This window comes from Oncorhynchus tshawytscha, linkage group LG20 (assembly GCF_018296145.1).
Source record: "Oncorhynchus tshawytscha isolate Ot180627B linkage group LG20, Otsh_v2.0, whole genome shotgun sequence".
NCBI classification, from domain to species: Eukaryota; Metazoa; Chordata; class Actinopteri; order Salmoniformes; family Salmonidae; genus Oncorhynchus; species Oncorhynchus tshawytscha.
The window spans coordinates 16,900,698-16,917,972 of NC_056448.1; the positions used below are offsets into that span (position 1 = coordinate 16,900,698).

Below are 17,275 nucleotides of genomic sequence, written 5' to 3' on the forward strand. Positions count from 1 at the left end.
GGGCTTCTCTTCCTACATCCGTCCCTCTGCTCCCCTGCTGCTGCTCCTGTCTTTCTAGGAACCTGAATCTTGGGGTCTGGGGTGGAGGGGTTTAGGGAGGGGGAGGGGGTTATGGCTGGTTGGCATTTAGTGTACTTTTCCTTTCTTTGTTTTTGTCTCACCTGTTCTGCTTTCCACTGTGATATGTTCCCTTGCGTTCAAGTATGCTCCTGGCTCTGAGCTCCAATGAAGCAGTCTGTATAAGGCTTTGGTTATGAAACCAGCATCACAAGCACGAATGGAGCGACAGGTGAGGATGCAAACACAAGACTCTCTCTGGTCAGAGAGTGACCTGGGGTTGGACTCAACTTGTGAATACACGATGTTAGGATGTGGTCTAGGTGCTGTGGTCCCCCTTGTTAATCACAACTGAGCAAATTTTCCATCATGGCTCCCAATCTTGTTGGAAGGACAGTTGCCGAGTAGGGAGTACCTGGCTGAAAACTTACTGCTCGACTCCCAGTGAGTTATATCTGCTCCAGCCACGCCCTCTACTGCTCATCCTGTGTCTCCTTGACCTGCCGCCACTCCCCCAATGCTCTTTCTCTCTCTCTCTCTCTCTCTCTCTCTCTCTCTCTCTCTCTCTCTCTCTCTCTATGTGTGTGATTGTGTGGGCGGAGACAGGTGTGCTGGAGTCAGAGCAGATCCCGACCAGCTGCAACCTGTTCCATAATCAAGACCTCTACAAATACTCAGCCCTGCCACTTCTATGCTGCCAGATTGTAATCTCTGCTCAGTCAGTCTACGTTTCTAACCGTTTGTTCCTGTTTAGATCCTGTTGTGCCTGTTTTTCCTTGCCTGACACGGTTTTCCTCTCTGCTACAGTTCTACCCGCTCTGACTCTGGTCCCTGTCTTCAGTCCCACGTCAATTCTGCTACTCTGTCCTGGATGTCCCACTCTACTGCTCCCTTGGATTCCCATCCGGACCTGCTTACCCTGTCTTAACCCCTCTCGCTCCAGCCTCAGCCTCCGCACCTAGTTTCCTGCAACCTGCCCGAACTTCCCCTGGCCTCCACTCCCTCTTCCCCCTGTGTTTCAATAAATACCTTGGTTACCAGTGAGTTCAGCCACAAGTCCAGAGAGTGCACGAATGAAAGCAAGTGAACACTTTGCAATGGTGATGGGCACACCTACTTCAACTGTCCACAAGCCTACAGCAACAGAGCAAAGAATGGTGGAAGGGGAGCAGAACCTGAAGCTCAACAACTAACTCAGCCAGCAGACAAGCCTGATGACCCCCAGATCCCTCCCTCCCCTAACAAGCTGAGCAGCAGAGCGGTGACAAGGAGGAGGACAAGGGAGCAGAGAGAGGTGAGGAAGAAGGGGACAAGGGAGCGGAGAGAGGTGAGGAAGAAGGGGACAAGGGAGCGGAGAGAGGTGAGGAAGAAGGGGACAAGGGAGCGGAGAGAGGTGAGGAAGAAGGGGACAAGGGAGCAGAGAGAGGTGAGGAAGAAGGGGACAAGGGAGTAGAGAGAGGTGAGGAAGAAGGGGACAAGTTAACAGAGAGGGGTGAAGAGGAGAGAAAACATGAACCAGAGTGCAACAGCCAGTCTTGCAGTCAGTCTGACAGCACACCAGAGAACAAGAGTGACGAAGAGAACGATGACAGCTTTGAGTACGCCAAGGAAGAGCCATCCCAAGACTCCCCTCCCTGATGACACAGGTCCTGCAGCAGTCAGGTCCACTCAAATGGAAGCTCATGATGACGACCCACCAAACCATGCCAGTACTCTGGCCTCCTCCCACCTCCCTCCCTGGTGGCTACCCACCTCTAATTTTAAAAAACCTGCTCTAAATGAGTACCATTAAATAGACGGCATACAAGCAAAACTTTATCAAATATTACAGGACTTTTTTATTATCAGTATTTATTGACCAACAAATTGAAGTATTTTTTAAAGGTGTGCCTTCTAATTTGCAATGTGTATTTAAAAATATTGTCAACTCATGAATTGTATGAATTATTGATTGAAAATAGATACTTAATTAAGATTATATTAAAACCTAACAAGCAAAAAGATATGACGCAAAACAATTTGTCTGTATCTAATAAACGAGTGGGGCCAGAGAAGAGAGTGCTGGGCCCAGCCCAATGTCACTGACTGTTGTGGTTTTAACACATCAACCAGAGATGGCCTTAAGCTCTCCCAGAGATACAAACACATGAATACATACACACACATACCACATGTTATTGTGCATCTGCAAGCAGGCAAAGTCCAATGCAAACAGGCAAAGTCACATACACATGTGCATGCATACAGTGCACACACTCACAAACGTGAACAGTCCCACACAGCATATAGTCACACAGGCTACACCATTCAGGACACACCCTTGAAGACATACAAACAGTAAAACAGTAAAGACATCCAAATTCTGTATACAAAATCGTCTGATACAGAATAGAGGAGAAACAATAGGTGTTTTCTCACTTGCACATTTTCCCAGCACGGGGCAACCACAGGAGGAAATGATCTAATGAAAAAAGCGCCCATCGCTGATAGCAACAAGGAGTCCAAATTTGCCTCACTAATCACACATTACCACACATTAACCAATAAAACATATCCAACAAATGAACATACGGAGAGAGATGGAGATGGCGGGAGAGAGATGGAGATGGTCAGAGGGTTGCCGTCAGCAGTAGGCCATGGTTACAGCTGGCTGTGTGTATCTCTGTATACGTGGTTGGTTGGTGGCTGTGGTTTCAGTCAGGGGGCTGGGTGTACTTTCTCATGGCCCACATCTTCTTTTTCTCTGTCACCAACAGGACTCGCTCCCCCACCCACCCATCTCACACATTCATTTCCCCTCTTTCTCTCTCTCTCACATTGCATGGAAAAGGGTGAGAAGGTGAGTGAGAGGACAGGAGCTTGTGACTACTCTAGATTTGGAGAAGAACAAAAAAACGACCCCTGGTATAATAATAGATTACATTTGTTGAAGAGGTCTCCTGGCCACGCCCACTACCAGACATCTCTTGACACATCTATGTGTCGTGGCTGCTCTGTAGCTCTGCCTTCCTGTTATATTCTCTCTCTCTAAAACTTTCTTCGCGGCATTTCACTCTGTTTCTAGTCTTGTGTATATTGCCTAGAAGCCCATCACGTGATGCTACTCTCTCGCTTACTATGAAAGGATAGTGGGAGGTCAGGGGGTGTGAGAACTCTGAAACTTTATGGTACCCAAGGCAGTCATACCTCCCTGTACACTACATTATAGTATAATAACCTAACACCACCACCACATGGAAATGTCATGTATCCTAATTTATTTAGCATTTATCATCTGTCATACTGTAGATGAGTGAAGAGGAGGTGACTGCTCTGTGTGGTCTCATCTTAACAGTTCCCCCTCATTCACAGCTAAGACATCAGTCATAGTGTTAAAAAGCACTTATGTCACTGTCACGAATCTCGCTAATCTTGATCCAGCAAAAGTGTTATGAGATGATAAAAAGGCACTTATATTTTGGGCCTTGATGGTAGTAAAATGATGTACAGTGCCTTCAGAAAGTGTTCACACCCCTTGACTTTTTCAATCTTTTGTTGTGTGACAGCCAGCATATAAAATGGATTACATTGGTATTTTGTGTCACTGATTTACACACAAGACCCCATAATGTCAAAGCGGAATTATGTTTTTAGATATTTTTTACACATTAATTAAAAATTAAAAGCTGAGTCTTGAGTCAATAAGTATTCAACCCCTTTGTTATGGCAAGCCTTCATACGTTCAGGAATAATACATTGCATAGACTCAGTCTGTGTGCAATAATAGTGTTTTTTTTGTTGAATTTTACCCCGTTTTTCTCCCCAATTTCGTGGTATCCAATTGTTTTAGTAGCTACTATCTTGTCTCATCGCTACAACTCCCGTACGGGCACAGGAGAGACGAAGGTTGAAAGTCATGCGTCCTCCGATCCACAATCCAACCAAGCGCGCATCCAACCCGGAAGCTAGCCGCACCAATGTGTCGGGGGAAACACCGTGCACCTGGCAACCTTGGTTAGCGCGCACTGTGCCCGGCCTGCCACAGGAGTCGCTGGTGCGCGATGAGACAAGGATATCCCTACCGGCCAACCCCTCCCTTCCCCGGACGACACTAGGCCAATTGTGCGTCGCCCCAAGGACCTCCCGGTCGCGGCCGGTTACGAAGGATGTGTAACCCAGAGTCTCTGGTGGCACAGCTGGCGCTGCAGTACAGCGCCCTTAACCACTGCGCCACCCGGGAGGCCCTCAATAATAGTGTTTAACATGTTTTTTTATGACTACCCCATCTCTGTACCCCACACATACAATTTATCTGTAAGGTCCCTCAGTCGAGCAATGAATTTCAAGGACAGATTCAACCACAAAGACCAGGGAGGTTTTCCAATGGCTTGCAAAGAAGGGCACCTATTGGTAGATGGATTTTTTAAATATATATTTTTATTTCACCTTTATTTAACCAGGTAGGCTAGTTGAGAACAAGTTCTCATTTGCAACTGCGACCTGGCCAAGATAAAGCATAGCAGTGTGAACAGACAACACAGAGTTACACATGGAGTAAACAATTAACAAGTCAATAACACAGTAGAAAAAAAGGGGAGTCTATATACATTGTGTGCAAAAGGCATGAGGAGGTAGGCGAATAATTACAATTTTGCAGATTAACACTGGAGTGATAAATGATCAGATGGTCATGTACAGGTAGAGATATTGGTGTGCAAAAGAGCAGAAAAGTAAATAAATAAAAACAGTATGGGGATGAGGTAGGTAAAAATGGGTGGGCTATTTACCGATAGACTATTACAGCTGCAGCAATCGGTTAGCTGCTCAGATAGCAGTTGTTTGAAGTTGGTGAGGGAGATAAAAGTCTCCAACTTCAGCGATTTTTGCAATTCGTTCCAGTCACAGGCAGCAGAGAACTGGAACGAAAGGCGGCCAAATGAGGTGTTGGCTTTAGGGATGATCAGTGAGATACACCTGCTGGAGCGCGTGCTACGGATGGGTGTTGCCATCGTGACCAGTGAACTGAGATAAGGCGGAGCTTTACCTAGCATGGACTTGTAGATGACCTGGAGCCAGTGGGTCTGGCGACGAATATGTAGCGAGGGCCAGCTGACTAGAGCATACAAGTCGCAGTGGTGGGTGGTATAAGGTGCTTTAGTGACAAAACGGATGGCTGATTAAAAAAAGCAGACACTGAATATCCCTTTGAGCATGGTGAAGATATTAATTACACTTTGGATGGTGTATCAATATAGCCAGTCACTATAAAGATACAGGCTTCCTTCCCAACTCAGTTGCCGGAGAGGAAGGAAACCGCTCAGGGATTTCACGATGAGGCCAATGGTGACTTTAAAACAGTTAAAGAGCTTAATGGCTGTGATAGGAGAAAATTGAGAATGGATCAATAACCTTGTAGTTACTCCACAATACTAACCTAAATGACAGAGTGAATATACTACACAATACTAACCAATACTAACCTAAATGACAGAGTGAATATATTCCAAATATTCCAAGACATGCACCCTGTTTGCAACAAGGCACTAAAGTAATACTGCAAAAAATGACAACAACAACACAACACATTACTGAGTACCACTCTCCATAGTTTCAAGCATGGTGGTGGCTGCATCATGTTATGAGAATGCTTGTCATCGGTAAGGACTATTTTTTAGATAAAAAGAAACGGAATAGAGCTAAGTACAGGCAAAATCCTAGAGGAAAACTTGGTTCCGTCAAAATTACAACAGACACAGGGAGACAAATTCACCTTTCAGCAGGACAATAACCTAAAACACAAGGCCAAATATACACCGGAGTTGCTTACCAAGACAACATTGAATGTTCCTGAGTGACTTAGTTACAGTTTTGATTTAAATCAACTTGAAAATCTATGGCAAGACTTGAAAATGGCTGTCTAGCAATGATCAACACGGAACTTGACAGAGCTTGAAGTATTTTAAATAGAATAATAGGCAAATATTGTACAATCCAGGTGTACAAAACTCTTACACTGTCACTCCCTGACCTTAGTTATCTTTGTTTTCTTGATTATTTTGGTTAGGTCAGGGTGTGACGAGGGTGGTTGGTTGTGTTTTTGTCTTGTCTAGCGTTTTTAACTCGTCTAGGGTTTTTGTATATCTATGGGGTTTTAGTATGTCTAGGTATATGTAGGTCTATGGTGGCCTGAATTGGTTCTCAATCAGAGACAGCTGTTTATCGTTGTCTCTGATTGGGGATCCTATTTAGGTTGCCATTTTAGTTTTGTGGGTTATTGTCTATGTGTAGTTGCATGTCAGCACTCGCGGTTATAGCGTCATGGTCGTTTTGTTTAAGTGTTCTTCGTTTATTAAAGAAGAATGTATTCATCTCACGCTGCGCCATGGTCTCATCGGTATGACGATCGTGATATAGACTTACCCAGAAATACTCACAGCTGTAACTGCGGCAAAGGTGATTCTAACATGTATTGACTCAGGGGGTTGAATACTTATCTAATATATTTTGTTTTTTGTTTTCCATAATTTGCTTTGAAAAAGTTAGAATTTTTCTTCCAATTTAAAATTAGACTGTGTAGATCGTTAACAAATGACAATTAAATATGTGTTAAGCCCACTTTGTAACACAACAAAATTGTTAAATGAAAAAAAAGCACTGTATCCCTGTATTCTAAACTCTGATGGAGTGGATCTCTGTGTATGACGGGACTGTTTTTGCCCGGTGACTCAGGTCTCTGCTCTCTACCCCGCATTGATGTTGAATCTGATATGTATGAATTGTAATATATTTCCTTCTAAGATAAAACAAACTCTGATGGAGGGAAAAGTCAATTTATTGACACTCATAGTCAAGTACGCTCAAGCACTCTCTCTCACTCACACACACACACACACACACACACACACACACACACACACACACACACACACACACACACACACACACACACACACACACACACACACACACACACACACATCCAAACACACAGGGTGGATGTGTGAAGCCTCTGTCACACACACCACACCCAAAACACCAGTCACTCTGCCTCACACACATGAATAAGCAAACAAAAACAAATAGCCAACACACCAAATAGAGTATTTTGTATTCAACTGACTTTGCAGGTTTGTATAGAGATACAATATCAACAGAAATATCCAGAATAGCAATAGTGCATTCAACTACTGTGCCCAATATGTGAGGATATGCAGGTAACTGCCAAAATAAAGGAAACACTTGAGTAAATGAGGGATACAAACTATAGCCTTCTGAGACCCAGCAATTCATGTTGTCCTCTAGTGGACATCAGTTCTTGGTCCTTATCTCTGAGGCCATACAAGCCACCCTATTAAGTCCTGTTGTCACTTTGAGAGGACATTCTGGGCTTATAAATTATATCACGTGTTGGGGTGTGACCTTGACAACTTTATCTTACTGGTTCTTTAGTCAAAATTAGCTTATTTTATGGAATTCAGATTTTTTGTGAGTTTGATATTAAAATTGTTTCTAGTAAGTGAATATCTCAGGAATAGTTAAGTGAGTTGTCAGGACTGTAATACTTTTGCACATTAAATAAGAGCTTATCAAGAAATGTCCTCTGTAGCGGACACCTGGATGGCGCAACTATGTTTTTTATGTAACGATCGTTGTTGGAAGGATTGGACCATGGTGCCGCGTGGAAGGCGTTCATGTTTATTAATGTGAACCAGCAACAAAACAATAAAGAGTAACAAAACGAACATGCAGCTTTGTAGTGCAAAAAGGCTACAATACAAAAACAAGATCCCACACACAACAGGTGGAAAAAGGCTGCCTAAATATGATCCCCAATCAGAGTCAATGATAGACAGCTGCCTCTGATTGAGAACCATACCAGGTCAACCTAGAAACTAAAAACTAGACTGCCCACCATAGTCACACCCTGACCTAACCAAATAGAGAAATAAAAGGATCTCTAAGGTCAGGGCGTGACATTTTACCTACCCATTGACTGTAATGTTCCTATTTACGTCCTAATGACAACTACAGAAGACAATTTAGCATTTACAATAAAAGATAAATAACAATATATATTTTGAAAAGTTCTTGGTAATTTTTGCCACCACTCAAAACATTTACGTCTCAGGAGGATATTGAAAGCAGGTGGTTCCACACAGGTGTGGTTCCTGAGTTATTTAAGTGATTAACATCCCATCATGCTTATCATGTCTAAAAATGTTGCCCAGTTGCCCACTCGGGCGGTCTAAGGCACTGCATCTCAGTGCTAGAGGCATCACTACAGACCCTGGTTTGATTCCAGGCTGTATCACAACCGGACGTAATTGGGAGTCCCATAGGGCGGCGCACAATTGGCTCAGTGTCGTCCGGGTTAGGGTCTGGCCGAGGTAAGCTGTCATTGTAAACAAAAATTTGTTCTTAACTGACTTGCCTAGTTAAATAAAGGTTAAGTAAAATAAAATATGTTTGGGCTACAATGGCTAGAAGAAGAGATTTCAGTGACTTTAAAAGAGGGGTCTCAAAGGAGCATGGGGGTTTAATAAAGAGTGTGTGTGTGTGTGTGTGTGTGTGTGTGTGTGTGTGTGTGTGTGTGTGTGTGTGTGTGTGTGTGTGTGTGTGTGTGTGTGTTACCAGATCTCAACCCAATTGAACACTTATGAAAGATTCTGGAGCAGCGCCTGAGACAGCATTTTATACCACCAACAAAACACCAAATGATTGAATTTCTCATGAAAGAATGTTGATCCTCCAATAGAGTTCCAGACACTTGTAGCATCTATGCCAAGGATAATTAAAGCTGTTCTGGCAGCTCATGGTGGCCCAACGCCCTGTTAAGACACTTTATGTTGGTGTTTTACAATATCTTGGCAGTTATCTGCATATAAGGATAGAAGTGAATTAAACATGAATTTAGATGCACGTGCATATCATATATGAGGCAGAATAATCTGCACAATCCTCTGTCTCTTACAGCTGCGATTCACACTCTCCTGAGATTTTCTCTCTCGACTTGACACATCCCTTTCACATCCACTCTGGTTCCCATCACTGCAAGGTCACACCCATCCAGTCCCAGCATTGGCTTTTCTAACCTCTTTAGGCCATCACAAATAGACATACACACTAAGAAACACACCGCTGTACAATAGCTACATCATATTGGCCATCTCCCTCCATGTAGTTACTGTAAGCATTCTAAAACTCCACCTGACACAGATGCCACACACACACACACCTGCAAAATGGAACAAATGGAAGTTTAATAACATCAAACAAATGGCAAATCCAAAAACACAATCCCATGCTGTTACTGCACAGTAGCCTACCTATGTGTTATCACCAGGACAAGACAATGGACCAAGAAATACATTTCCTCCCACATTCATTTAGTGACTCTTCAACATAGTTAGAAGCCTATAGTTGCGGTGCTTGACACTGGTAGTCTTTGCCTAATCATCAATGACACCTGGTGGATATGGAGCATCAATGCATCTTATTGTGCATTTTATCGTGTGTGTCAATACTATATATATATATGTGAGTTTGTACGCATTAAATCACCCCAGAATCGACCAAATTGAGATTTTATTTAGATTTACATATTTGCTAGAAGCAAAATATACGCTCCAGTATGGAAAATAAGATATTATTGGGTTGGATGACACACACTGGGGTTGGGGTGGACAGTGGATCTGTCTCACGCAGAAGGCATCTTGCCGTGAACCCGGAAGCGATACACACATGTATAGTCCTGGTGACCCCAGTTGCTGATGATACGGAGCTCCACATAACGATACACACTGTTAGGGTTCTGAGAGAGAGAAGTCCACTGTTATAATCATTTTGACACTTTTATTATATTAGCCCGCCTGTTGCACAAACAATCACCCCAAAAGTTAAACTGCTTAAAGCCAAATGAAATTTAAATAATCTGTGTCAATGTCTGGAATCATGTTATCTGTATCTCTACCATGTGTATCCCCACAGGGCACAGATGTCAAGTCAACGTTTATTCCACTTTGGTTCAACATCATTTTATTGAAATGATGTTTAAACAATGTTGATTCAACCAGTGTGTGCCCAGTGGGTCTCTACCATGTGTATCTCTAATATCTCTTTGTTAGTGTCTGACTCACAGGCAGTTTAAATGTCTGGATTGGATCCCCAGCCTGGTTAAACATGAAAGTCCCGAGCAGGGTTCCCTCTTCACTGTCAGTAGTTATGCCCTACAGACACAGAGCGAGAGAGAGAGAGAGCAAGAGAGAGAGAGAGTTAATTAAAGGTACTCAGCATAACACTCCAAAAACATTCCTGTGTGGTTATGATCAAATATACAGGGGTCAGAGGTGACTCACGTAGACGGCAAAGTCCTTAGGAGCGCTGTCTATGTGTCCAGTGGGAGAGACGGCAGTGGAGATGTGCTCCATGGTAACGTGGGTGACGTGGACAGGGTGAGACAGAGCCACAGTCATGGTGCCCTGGGCCCCGCGGAAAGGCCAACACTTACCAGGCTGCACCAGCTGGCCCTTTGGAGGGGAGAGAAAGGGAAGAGTAGGGGGGGAAGCAAGACAGAGGCGTGTCAGGCTGACAGTGATCTTTAAAGTGCATTCAATCATGGTCACATTACATTACAGTTTACAAAGGAAGGAGAGAGACAGGCGGAGGGTGAGAAAGTGTGAGTAGAGGAGTGAGGCAGGAGAGAGGAAGAGAGACAGACACAGAGAGAGAGAGAGAGGTACTTACCTGAATTACAGTCCGGGGGCTCTCTGATGGAGACCACAGGGGAATCCCCAGGAAACTCACTTGGGCCGAACTGGTCTTATATGTCTCAGAGCAACGACTGGTTACAATGCTGGCACCTACACACACACACACACACACAGTGAGCTCTGAGCATATTCAATAATATAGTCTATACCAGGGATCATGAACTAGATTCAGCCGTGGGCAGATTTTTTTGTGAGCGGATGATTGAGGGGCTGGAACATAAAATAATTCCAAACAGATATAATATTTGACAAAAACATGATCACTTCAAACCTTGCTTACATTGGTATACGATCACGTGTCTCTCTATTATGCGTGGGAATACTTGGGAACAGATTTATTTTATGTCATTTGCACACACTGTATATAGACTTCCTTTTTTTCTCTTGTGTTATTGACTGTACGTGTCAGGATTTGGCCAGGATTGTTCCGGTTTTGGCCACTAGATGCCCCCATTGTGCTTTTTACCTTTTTCTCTTAGAATTACTTTTGATGTTGTGGATTTATATTTTTGCCTGAAGAGCTTTCCTTTTTACTTTATTCAAACAGTCTCAAGTACTGCTGTGTCTGCCTCATCTTCTGGGTTCTGCCGACTATTAGTGGCTCAGTTTACCAAGTGACTGTTTCTCACACCGGAGACCCGAGTTTGTAACCCGGTCTTGACAGTACGTACGCTTGTTTATTCCATGTGTAACATGGGTTGCAACTGTGACCTGCTTTGGCCAGGTCACAGTTGTAAATTAAAACTTGTTCTCAACTAGCTTACCTGGTTAAATAAAGGTGAAATATATATATATGTATATTTTTAAAATGTGCCCCCCAAAAAAAGTGATCAGTCACAAACCTTGGGACTCGAGGGCAAAGTTGGGCATTTTGTCAGCCAGTGGACGACTGCAGTCTTTCACCACCTGTTTCACATCCTGTCTCTCATCCTGACACACACAAACATACATTTACACACAATTCTATCACATTTCATGTTCATTTTTGGGGCAAATAATACAAAATATCCAAAAAATTAAACATCTACATTGCCTTGCAAAAGTATTCATTCCCTTGGTGTTTTTCCTATTTTGTTGCATTACAACCTGTAATTGAAATGGATTTTTATTTGGATTTAATGTAATGGAAATACACAAAATAGTCCAAATTGGTAAAGTGAAATGAGAAAATAAAACATTCAAAATTTCAAAAAATACAAAATTAAAAAAATTGAAAAGTGGTTTGTGCATATGTATTCACACCCTTTGCTATGAAGCCACTAAATATGATCTGGTACAACCAATTACCTTCAGAAGTCACATAATTAGTTAAATAAAGTCCACCTGTGTGCAATCAAAGTGTCACATGATCCCAGTATATATATACACCTGTTCCGAAAGGCCCCAGAGTCTGCAACACCGCCAAGCGGCACCATGAAGACCAAGGAGCTCTCCAAACAGGTCAGGGACGAAGTACTGGAGAAGTACATATCAGGGTTGGGTTATAAAAACATATCCAAAACTTTCAACATCCCACAGAGCACCATTAAATTGATTACAAGAAAATGGAAATAATATGGCACTACAACAAACCTGCCAAGACAGGGCCACCCACCAAAACTCATGGACCAGGCAAGGAGGGCATTAATCAGAGAGGAGAGGAAACAAAGAGATCAAATATAACCCTGAATGAGCTGCAAAGCTCCACAGCAGAGATTGGAGAATCTGTCCATTGGCCCAATTTAAGACGCACACTTCACAGAGCTGGGCTTTACGGAAGAGTGGCCAGAAAAAAGCCATTGCTTAAAGAAAAAAATAAGCAAACACGTTTGGTGTTCGCCAAAAGGCATGTGGGAGACTCCTCAAACTTATGGAAGTTTGGTCAGATTAGACAAAAATGTAGCTTTTTGGCCATCAAGGAAAACTATGTCTGGCGCAAACCCAACACCTCTCATCACCCCGAGAACATCATCCCCACAGTGAAGCATGCTGGTGGCAGCATCATGCTGTGTGGATGTTTTTCATCGGCAATGACTGGGAAACTGGTCAGAAATGAAGGAATGATGGATGGTGCAAAATACAGGGAAATTATTGAGGAAAACCTGTTTCAGTCTTCCAGAGATTTGAGACTGGGATGGAGTTTCACCTTCCAGCAAGACAATGACCCTAATTATACTGCTAAAGCAATACTTGAGTGGTTTAAGGGGAAACATTTAAATATCTTGGAATGGCCAAGTCAAAGCCCAGACCTCAATCCATTTGAGAATCTGTGGTATGAGTTAAATATTGCTGTACACCAGCGGAACCCATCCAACTTGAAGGAGCCGGAGCAGTTTTGCCTTGAAGAATGAGCAAAAATCCCAGCGGGCTAGATGTGCCAAGCTTATAAAGACATACCCAAAGAGACTTGCAGTTGTAATTGCTGCTAAAGGAGGCTCTACAAAGTATTGACTTTGGGGGGGTGAATAGTTATGCACGCTGAAGTTCTGTTTTTTGTGGCATTTCTTGTCTGTTTCACAATAAATAAACATTTTGCTTCTTCAAAGTGGTAGGCATGATGTGTAAATCAAATTATACAACCCCCCCAAAATCTATTTTAATTCCAGGTTGTAAGGCAACAAAATAGGAAAATTGCCAAGGGGGGTGAATACTTTCGCAAGCCACTGTACCTGGGCCAATCTATCTCTGAGCCATTTGCCCATGGCCTCTATGAACTCAGGGGTCAGGTGTGTGTTGGTTGGTGTCAGAGCGGGAGGAGGCTGGTTCTTTATAGAGGTCACCAGATGCTGCAGCTACAGAAACAGAGAGATCACATATATTATGAAATAAAGGGTATGTGCGCGTGTGTGTGTGTGTGTGTGTGTGTGTGTGTGTGTGTGTGTGTGTGTGTGTGTGTTACCGTGTCGCTGACGTCCTCCAGGGCACTAACTCTTCCTCTAGTAAAGAGTAGGTGTTCTTGTAGATCAGCCACCTGCTTGCTGAACTCTGTAGCTTCCTGATCCAGGCGACGATCAAAGCTCACACTCTCAAAGTCCACACTAGAGACAATACAATACAACTTTATTTTCCATTTTGGGAGAGGTTTGTCTTGTAGAATAGAAAACAACATAACTTTCAGGAGTAGGAGCTAGGGGCTAGGGTTTAGGGGCTAGGAGCTAGGGGAAAGGCACTGAGCTTGTTTCAGGACTGGCACACACGCACCTGTCCACCCTCACTCTCATGTCGTCAATCTCGGTCTTCACACACCTCAGGTCCTTAGTCATTCTTTGTAACATCTATAGGGGAAGACAAACTCAATTCAATTCAATTAAATTGTCTTCATTCCTTCCTGAGAGGCAATCATTGACACCTAAATTAGAGAATATTGGACGAAACAACATTGGGCAGTGTTTTTAAACTTTGAAGGTATGTCTATTTAAAGGGTTAGATTGATGTGTCTCACCTCGGAAATGTCCTGTTGCTGGTTTTCTTTCTGTTTCATAATTTCAATCTCTCCCTGCAAGACACACACATGCAACATGTCCATCATGATTGAGGTCAATTCCATTTCAATTCTAGTCAATTAAGAAAGTGAACCAAACTCCAATTTAAATGAAAAATGTTCAGAATTGAAAAGCATAAGAGACTAGGAATTGGAATTTTAGTGTACTTCCCTGAAGTGATGGAATTAAAATAGAATTGACCCCAACCTATTTTCGGTACTTATCCCCCCCCCCTTCTCTCACTTTCTCTCTCTCTCTCCCTCTCTCTCTCTCTCTCTCACCAGTATAGTATCCATTTGCATTTGGAAAGCTGAATTCATGATAGGAGTTCCATGCTGTAGAAAGAGATTCAACAAGTCCTTATTGGACAATCAGGCTCATAACTTCAATGCAACATTCACCCAATCAATGCATAGATAATAGACATGAGACAAACAGTAGGGCTAAGTACAGTATTAGACAGATGAAAAATAGTTCCTACCGTAGTCTTTTGAGTCAGATCAGGTCGAGGGTCAGGTTGAGTCGGTCGGGTCATCAGATTAAGGTTCATGGTGGGGAATGCAGTCGAAAACATGAATACTGCTGGGAAGACATTGTAGTACTAGTTACACAGAGGACATCTAGTTGATTAGGAGGACATTTAGATGTGTAAACATGTGATGTAGCACTCACCGAAGGTCAGAAGAAAGGGGAGGAGGAAGAGCAGGATGGCAAACCAGGAAGGCAACCAGGAAGGCAACCATGAACGGGCTACAGGGGGAAACACATTGGGCCAAAGCTAATACTAATGCTAACAAACAAGGCACAAGCAGAGAGAAAAGCTAACGCTCAGCTAATGCTAACAAACTACGAGTATAGAGACCAGCTGTCTCTAATGTTGTCTCTCGTACACAAAACACATACACATTGCACTCACTGAAAATAGCATCGGTCCTTGTGCCAATTCCACTAGAGAAGCTCCTGCTGGAGCATGTCCTAGGCCTTTGTGGCTCTTCAGAGCAGTAGCCAGAGCTGTAGCTCATGCTTGAGAAGCTCAGGCTGGGCTCCAGGGCCACACTGGGGGCCACACTAGAAGGAGACAGGAAGGTCTGCCTTCTCTGGGTGACCCTCAATGTCGGAGCCAAATCTGACATAGGGAGGGAGAGGGGAGAGGCAGAGAGAGAAAGATAAGGGAGGTTGAGTATTTTAGACATATACAGTATATTGTGTATACATATCCAATTATTTCAGACTGACACAAATGTCTAATCCAAGCAATGGGGTTAGAGGGTAGGCCTGGTCGCAGATCTGTTTATGTTGTCTTGCCAAGTCCTATGGCCATTGCCATGGCATGACAATGACCACAGGAGTTGGAAGGACAGAACAAACAGATCTCAGACCAGGCGACTAGTCGACACAAGGGGCTAATAGAGGTTGGCAACGTGAACACCAACTAGCTAGGACAGGAAGTGATGTCTGCAGTACCAATGTCATCAGCATTGATGTTTCGCTCATTGGTGAAGTTGGTGGCACTGACAGTGCTGCTGGCCTGACTGGATCGGGAAGAATCCTTATGTCCCCCAGTTCTCTTCTTATTGAAAACCCTGAGAGGGACACACACAGTTTTAACACTGTTCTAACACTACCGTTCAATAAAAAAAAGATCACATGCAAGATGCACTCATACACATAATCACCTGACGGGGCTCTCCCTGTAGGAGATGCAGGAGGAAGACTCATCATCGGAGGACTGGTTATAGTACCCTCCGGTTACTAGCCTCGCGCTTCTCCTAGGCATGACTGAGACTGTTCTAACACTACCGTTCAATAAAAAAAAGGGGGGAGATTTATTTATTGATTTCAAATTAGCCTACTTTTAAACAAATAGGCCTATTGACTAAAACCAGGCATTTTATCACAGATATAAATAGCCTTCTACTTACCGGAGTCTTGCAATCATAGGCTACAGTAATTTTCGCAGTCTGTAAAATCAGATGTTGCAAGAGCAAGTGAAACTTTGCAAATGAGCCACTGTGTTGAAAACGGCAATTACACCGTTATTTACATTGTTGCGTAGAAGGAGCCCAGGACACGTCATAATTGGCTCTCTGCGCGCTCTGGCCTACTTGATTGACTGGCAGTGCGATCACTACCCTAAACCCTAACCCTAACCTTAACCCATACCCTAACCTTAACCCATAACCTAACCCTTACCCTTACCCTTTCACATGTCAACTTCAATGGTGTATGTCCCAAGGATCCCGGATAGCGCTGCCCCTTGATTGACAGCGGTCCTCCCGCTCATTCGTCTCCAAATGTCCATTGATTGTTCGAATAAGTAATACGTTTATTTTATTTATTTATTTGGTTTATTGACAAAGGACCATGCACTATTAATACTAATCTCACAATAAATTTGATGCATTGTAATTTGAATTATATTTAGCCCAGCTAAACAGCTCATTAAGGCTTCATCTCCCCGGCCCGGGCAGCTGAACAATAGCCTCCATCTCTTCGGTTTATTGGAGTCTCATTATACAAATTGTAAGCCTATAAACTACTGTAAGAGGGAACATGTGCCAGCCAGGGTGAAATAAATAAGCACAAAAGACACTGTATATTTTTTGTTGTAAATTATTATTTTATATTTTGTTTGTTTGTAATAATACTTTTTGGAGGGGAGACAGAGCCTTCTATTGCAATAAAAGGCTTTGGCTACGGACTGGGCTGAAATTAATTAGATTTCTTCTCAACATCTCACTTCGTCATGACAACCGTAAAGAGCCAAAACCCGGTGTTTGTCACCACTGCTGCTGCGCTCCACACTCAGCACCAGTCACCGCCCGCAACAGAAAACGTTTTTTATGAAGTTTCATTCTTGAGAGAACCGGACCGCACCGGACTAGTCACCCCAGAGCGATGCACCGCGCAATTCACGGTTGTTTTTCTAGACACGGTTTGAGCAGCATACAGACAAGAAAACGTTTTTGTGAAAGAAAAAGCTGTCTGACAAACGTGCTGTGGTTGCAG

At 43.3% G+C, this 17,275-nt stretch overlaps 2 protein-coding genes across 7 annotated transcripts in view; both read right to left on the reverse strand.

Moving 5' to 3' along the window:
- Window positions 1-17,275, reverse strand: part of LOC112219368 (guanine nucleotide exchange factor VAV2) — a 1,336,992-nt gene that overhangs the window by 622,657 nt on the left and 697,060 nt on the right. The gene's annotated exons all lie outside the window — the stretch shown is intronic.
- LOC112225797 (SUN domain-containing protein 2-like) lies at window positions 9,273-16,475 on the reverse strand. Of its 2 annotated transcripts, none has more exons than XM_042302278.1 (16): window positions 16,189-16,475; window positions 15,943-16,045; window positions 15,731-15,849; window positions 15,183-15,392; window positions 14,939-15,016; window positions 14,748-14,848; window positions 14,548-14,601; window positions 14,227-14,280; window positions 13,986-14,059; window positions 13,684-13,822; window positions 13,454-13,576; window positions 11,648-11,735; window positions 10,780-10,895; window positions 10,392-10,562; window positions 10,173-10,262; window positions 9,273-9,847 (listed from the first exon to the last, which is right to left on the reverse strand). In XM_042302278.1, exons 2-16 carry the CDS (start codon window positions 16,041-16,043, stop codon window positions 9,734-9,736), a joined length of 1,632 nt encoding a protein of 543 aa, XP_042158212.1. In that variant the 5' UTR covers window positions 16,044-16,045; window positions 16,189-16,475; the 3' UTR covers window positions 9,273-9,733. The 2 variants fall into 2 exon arrangements, with proteins under 2 accessions (XP_042158212.1, XP_042158213.1); XM_042302279.1 differs by having other exon boundaries at window positions 14,748-14,845; window positions 16,189-16,474.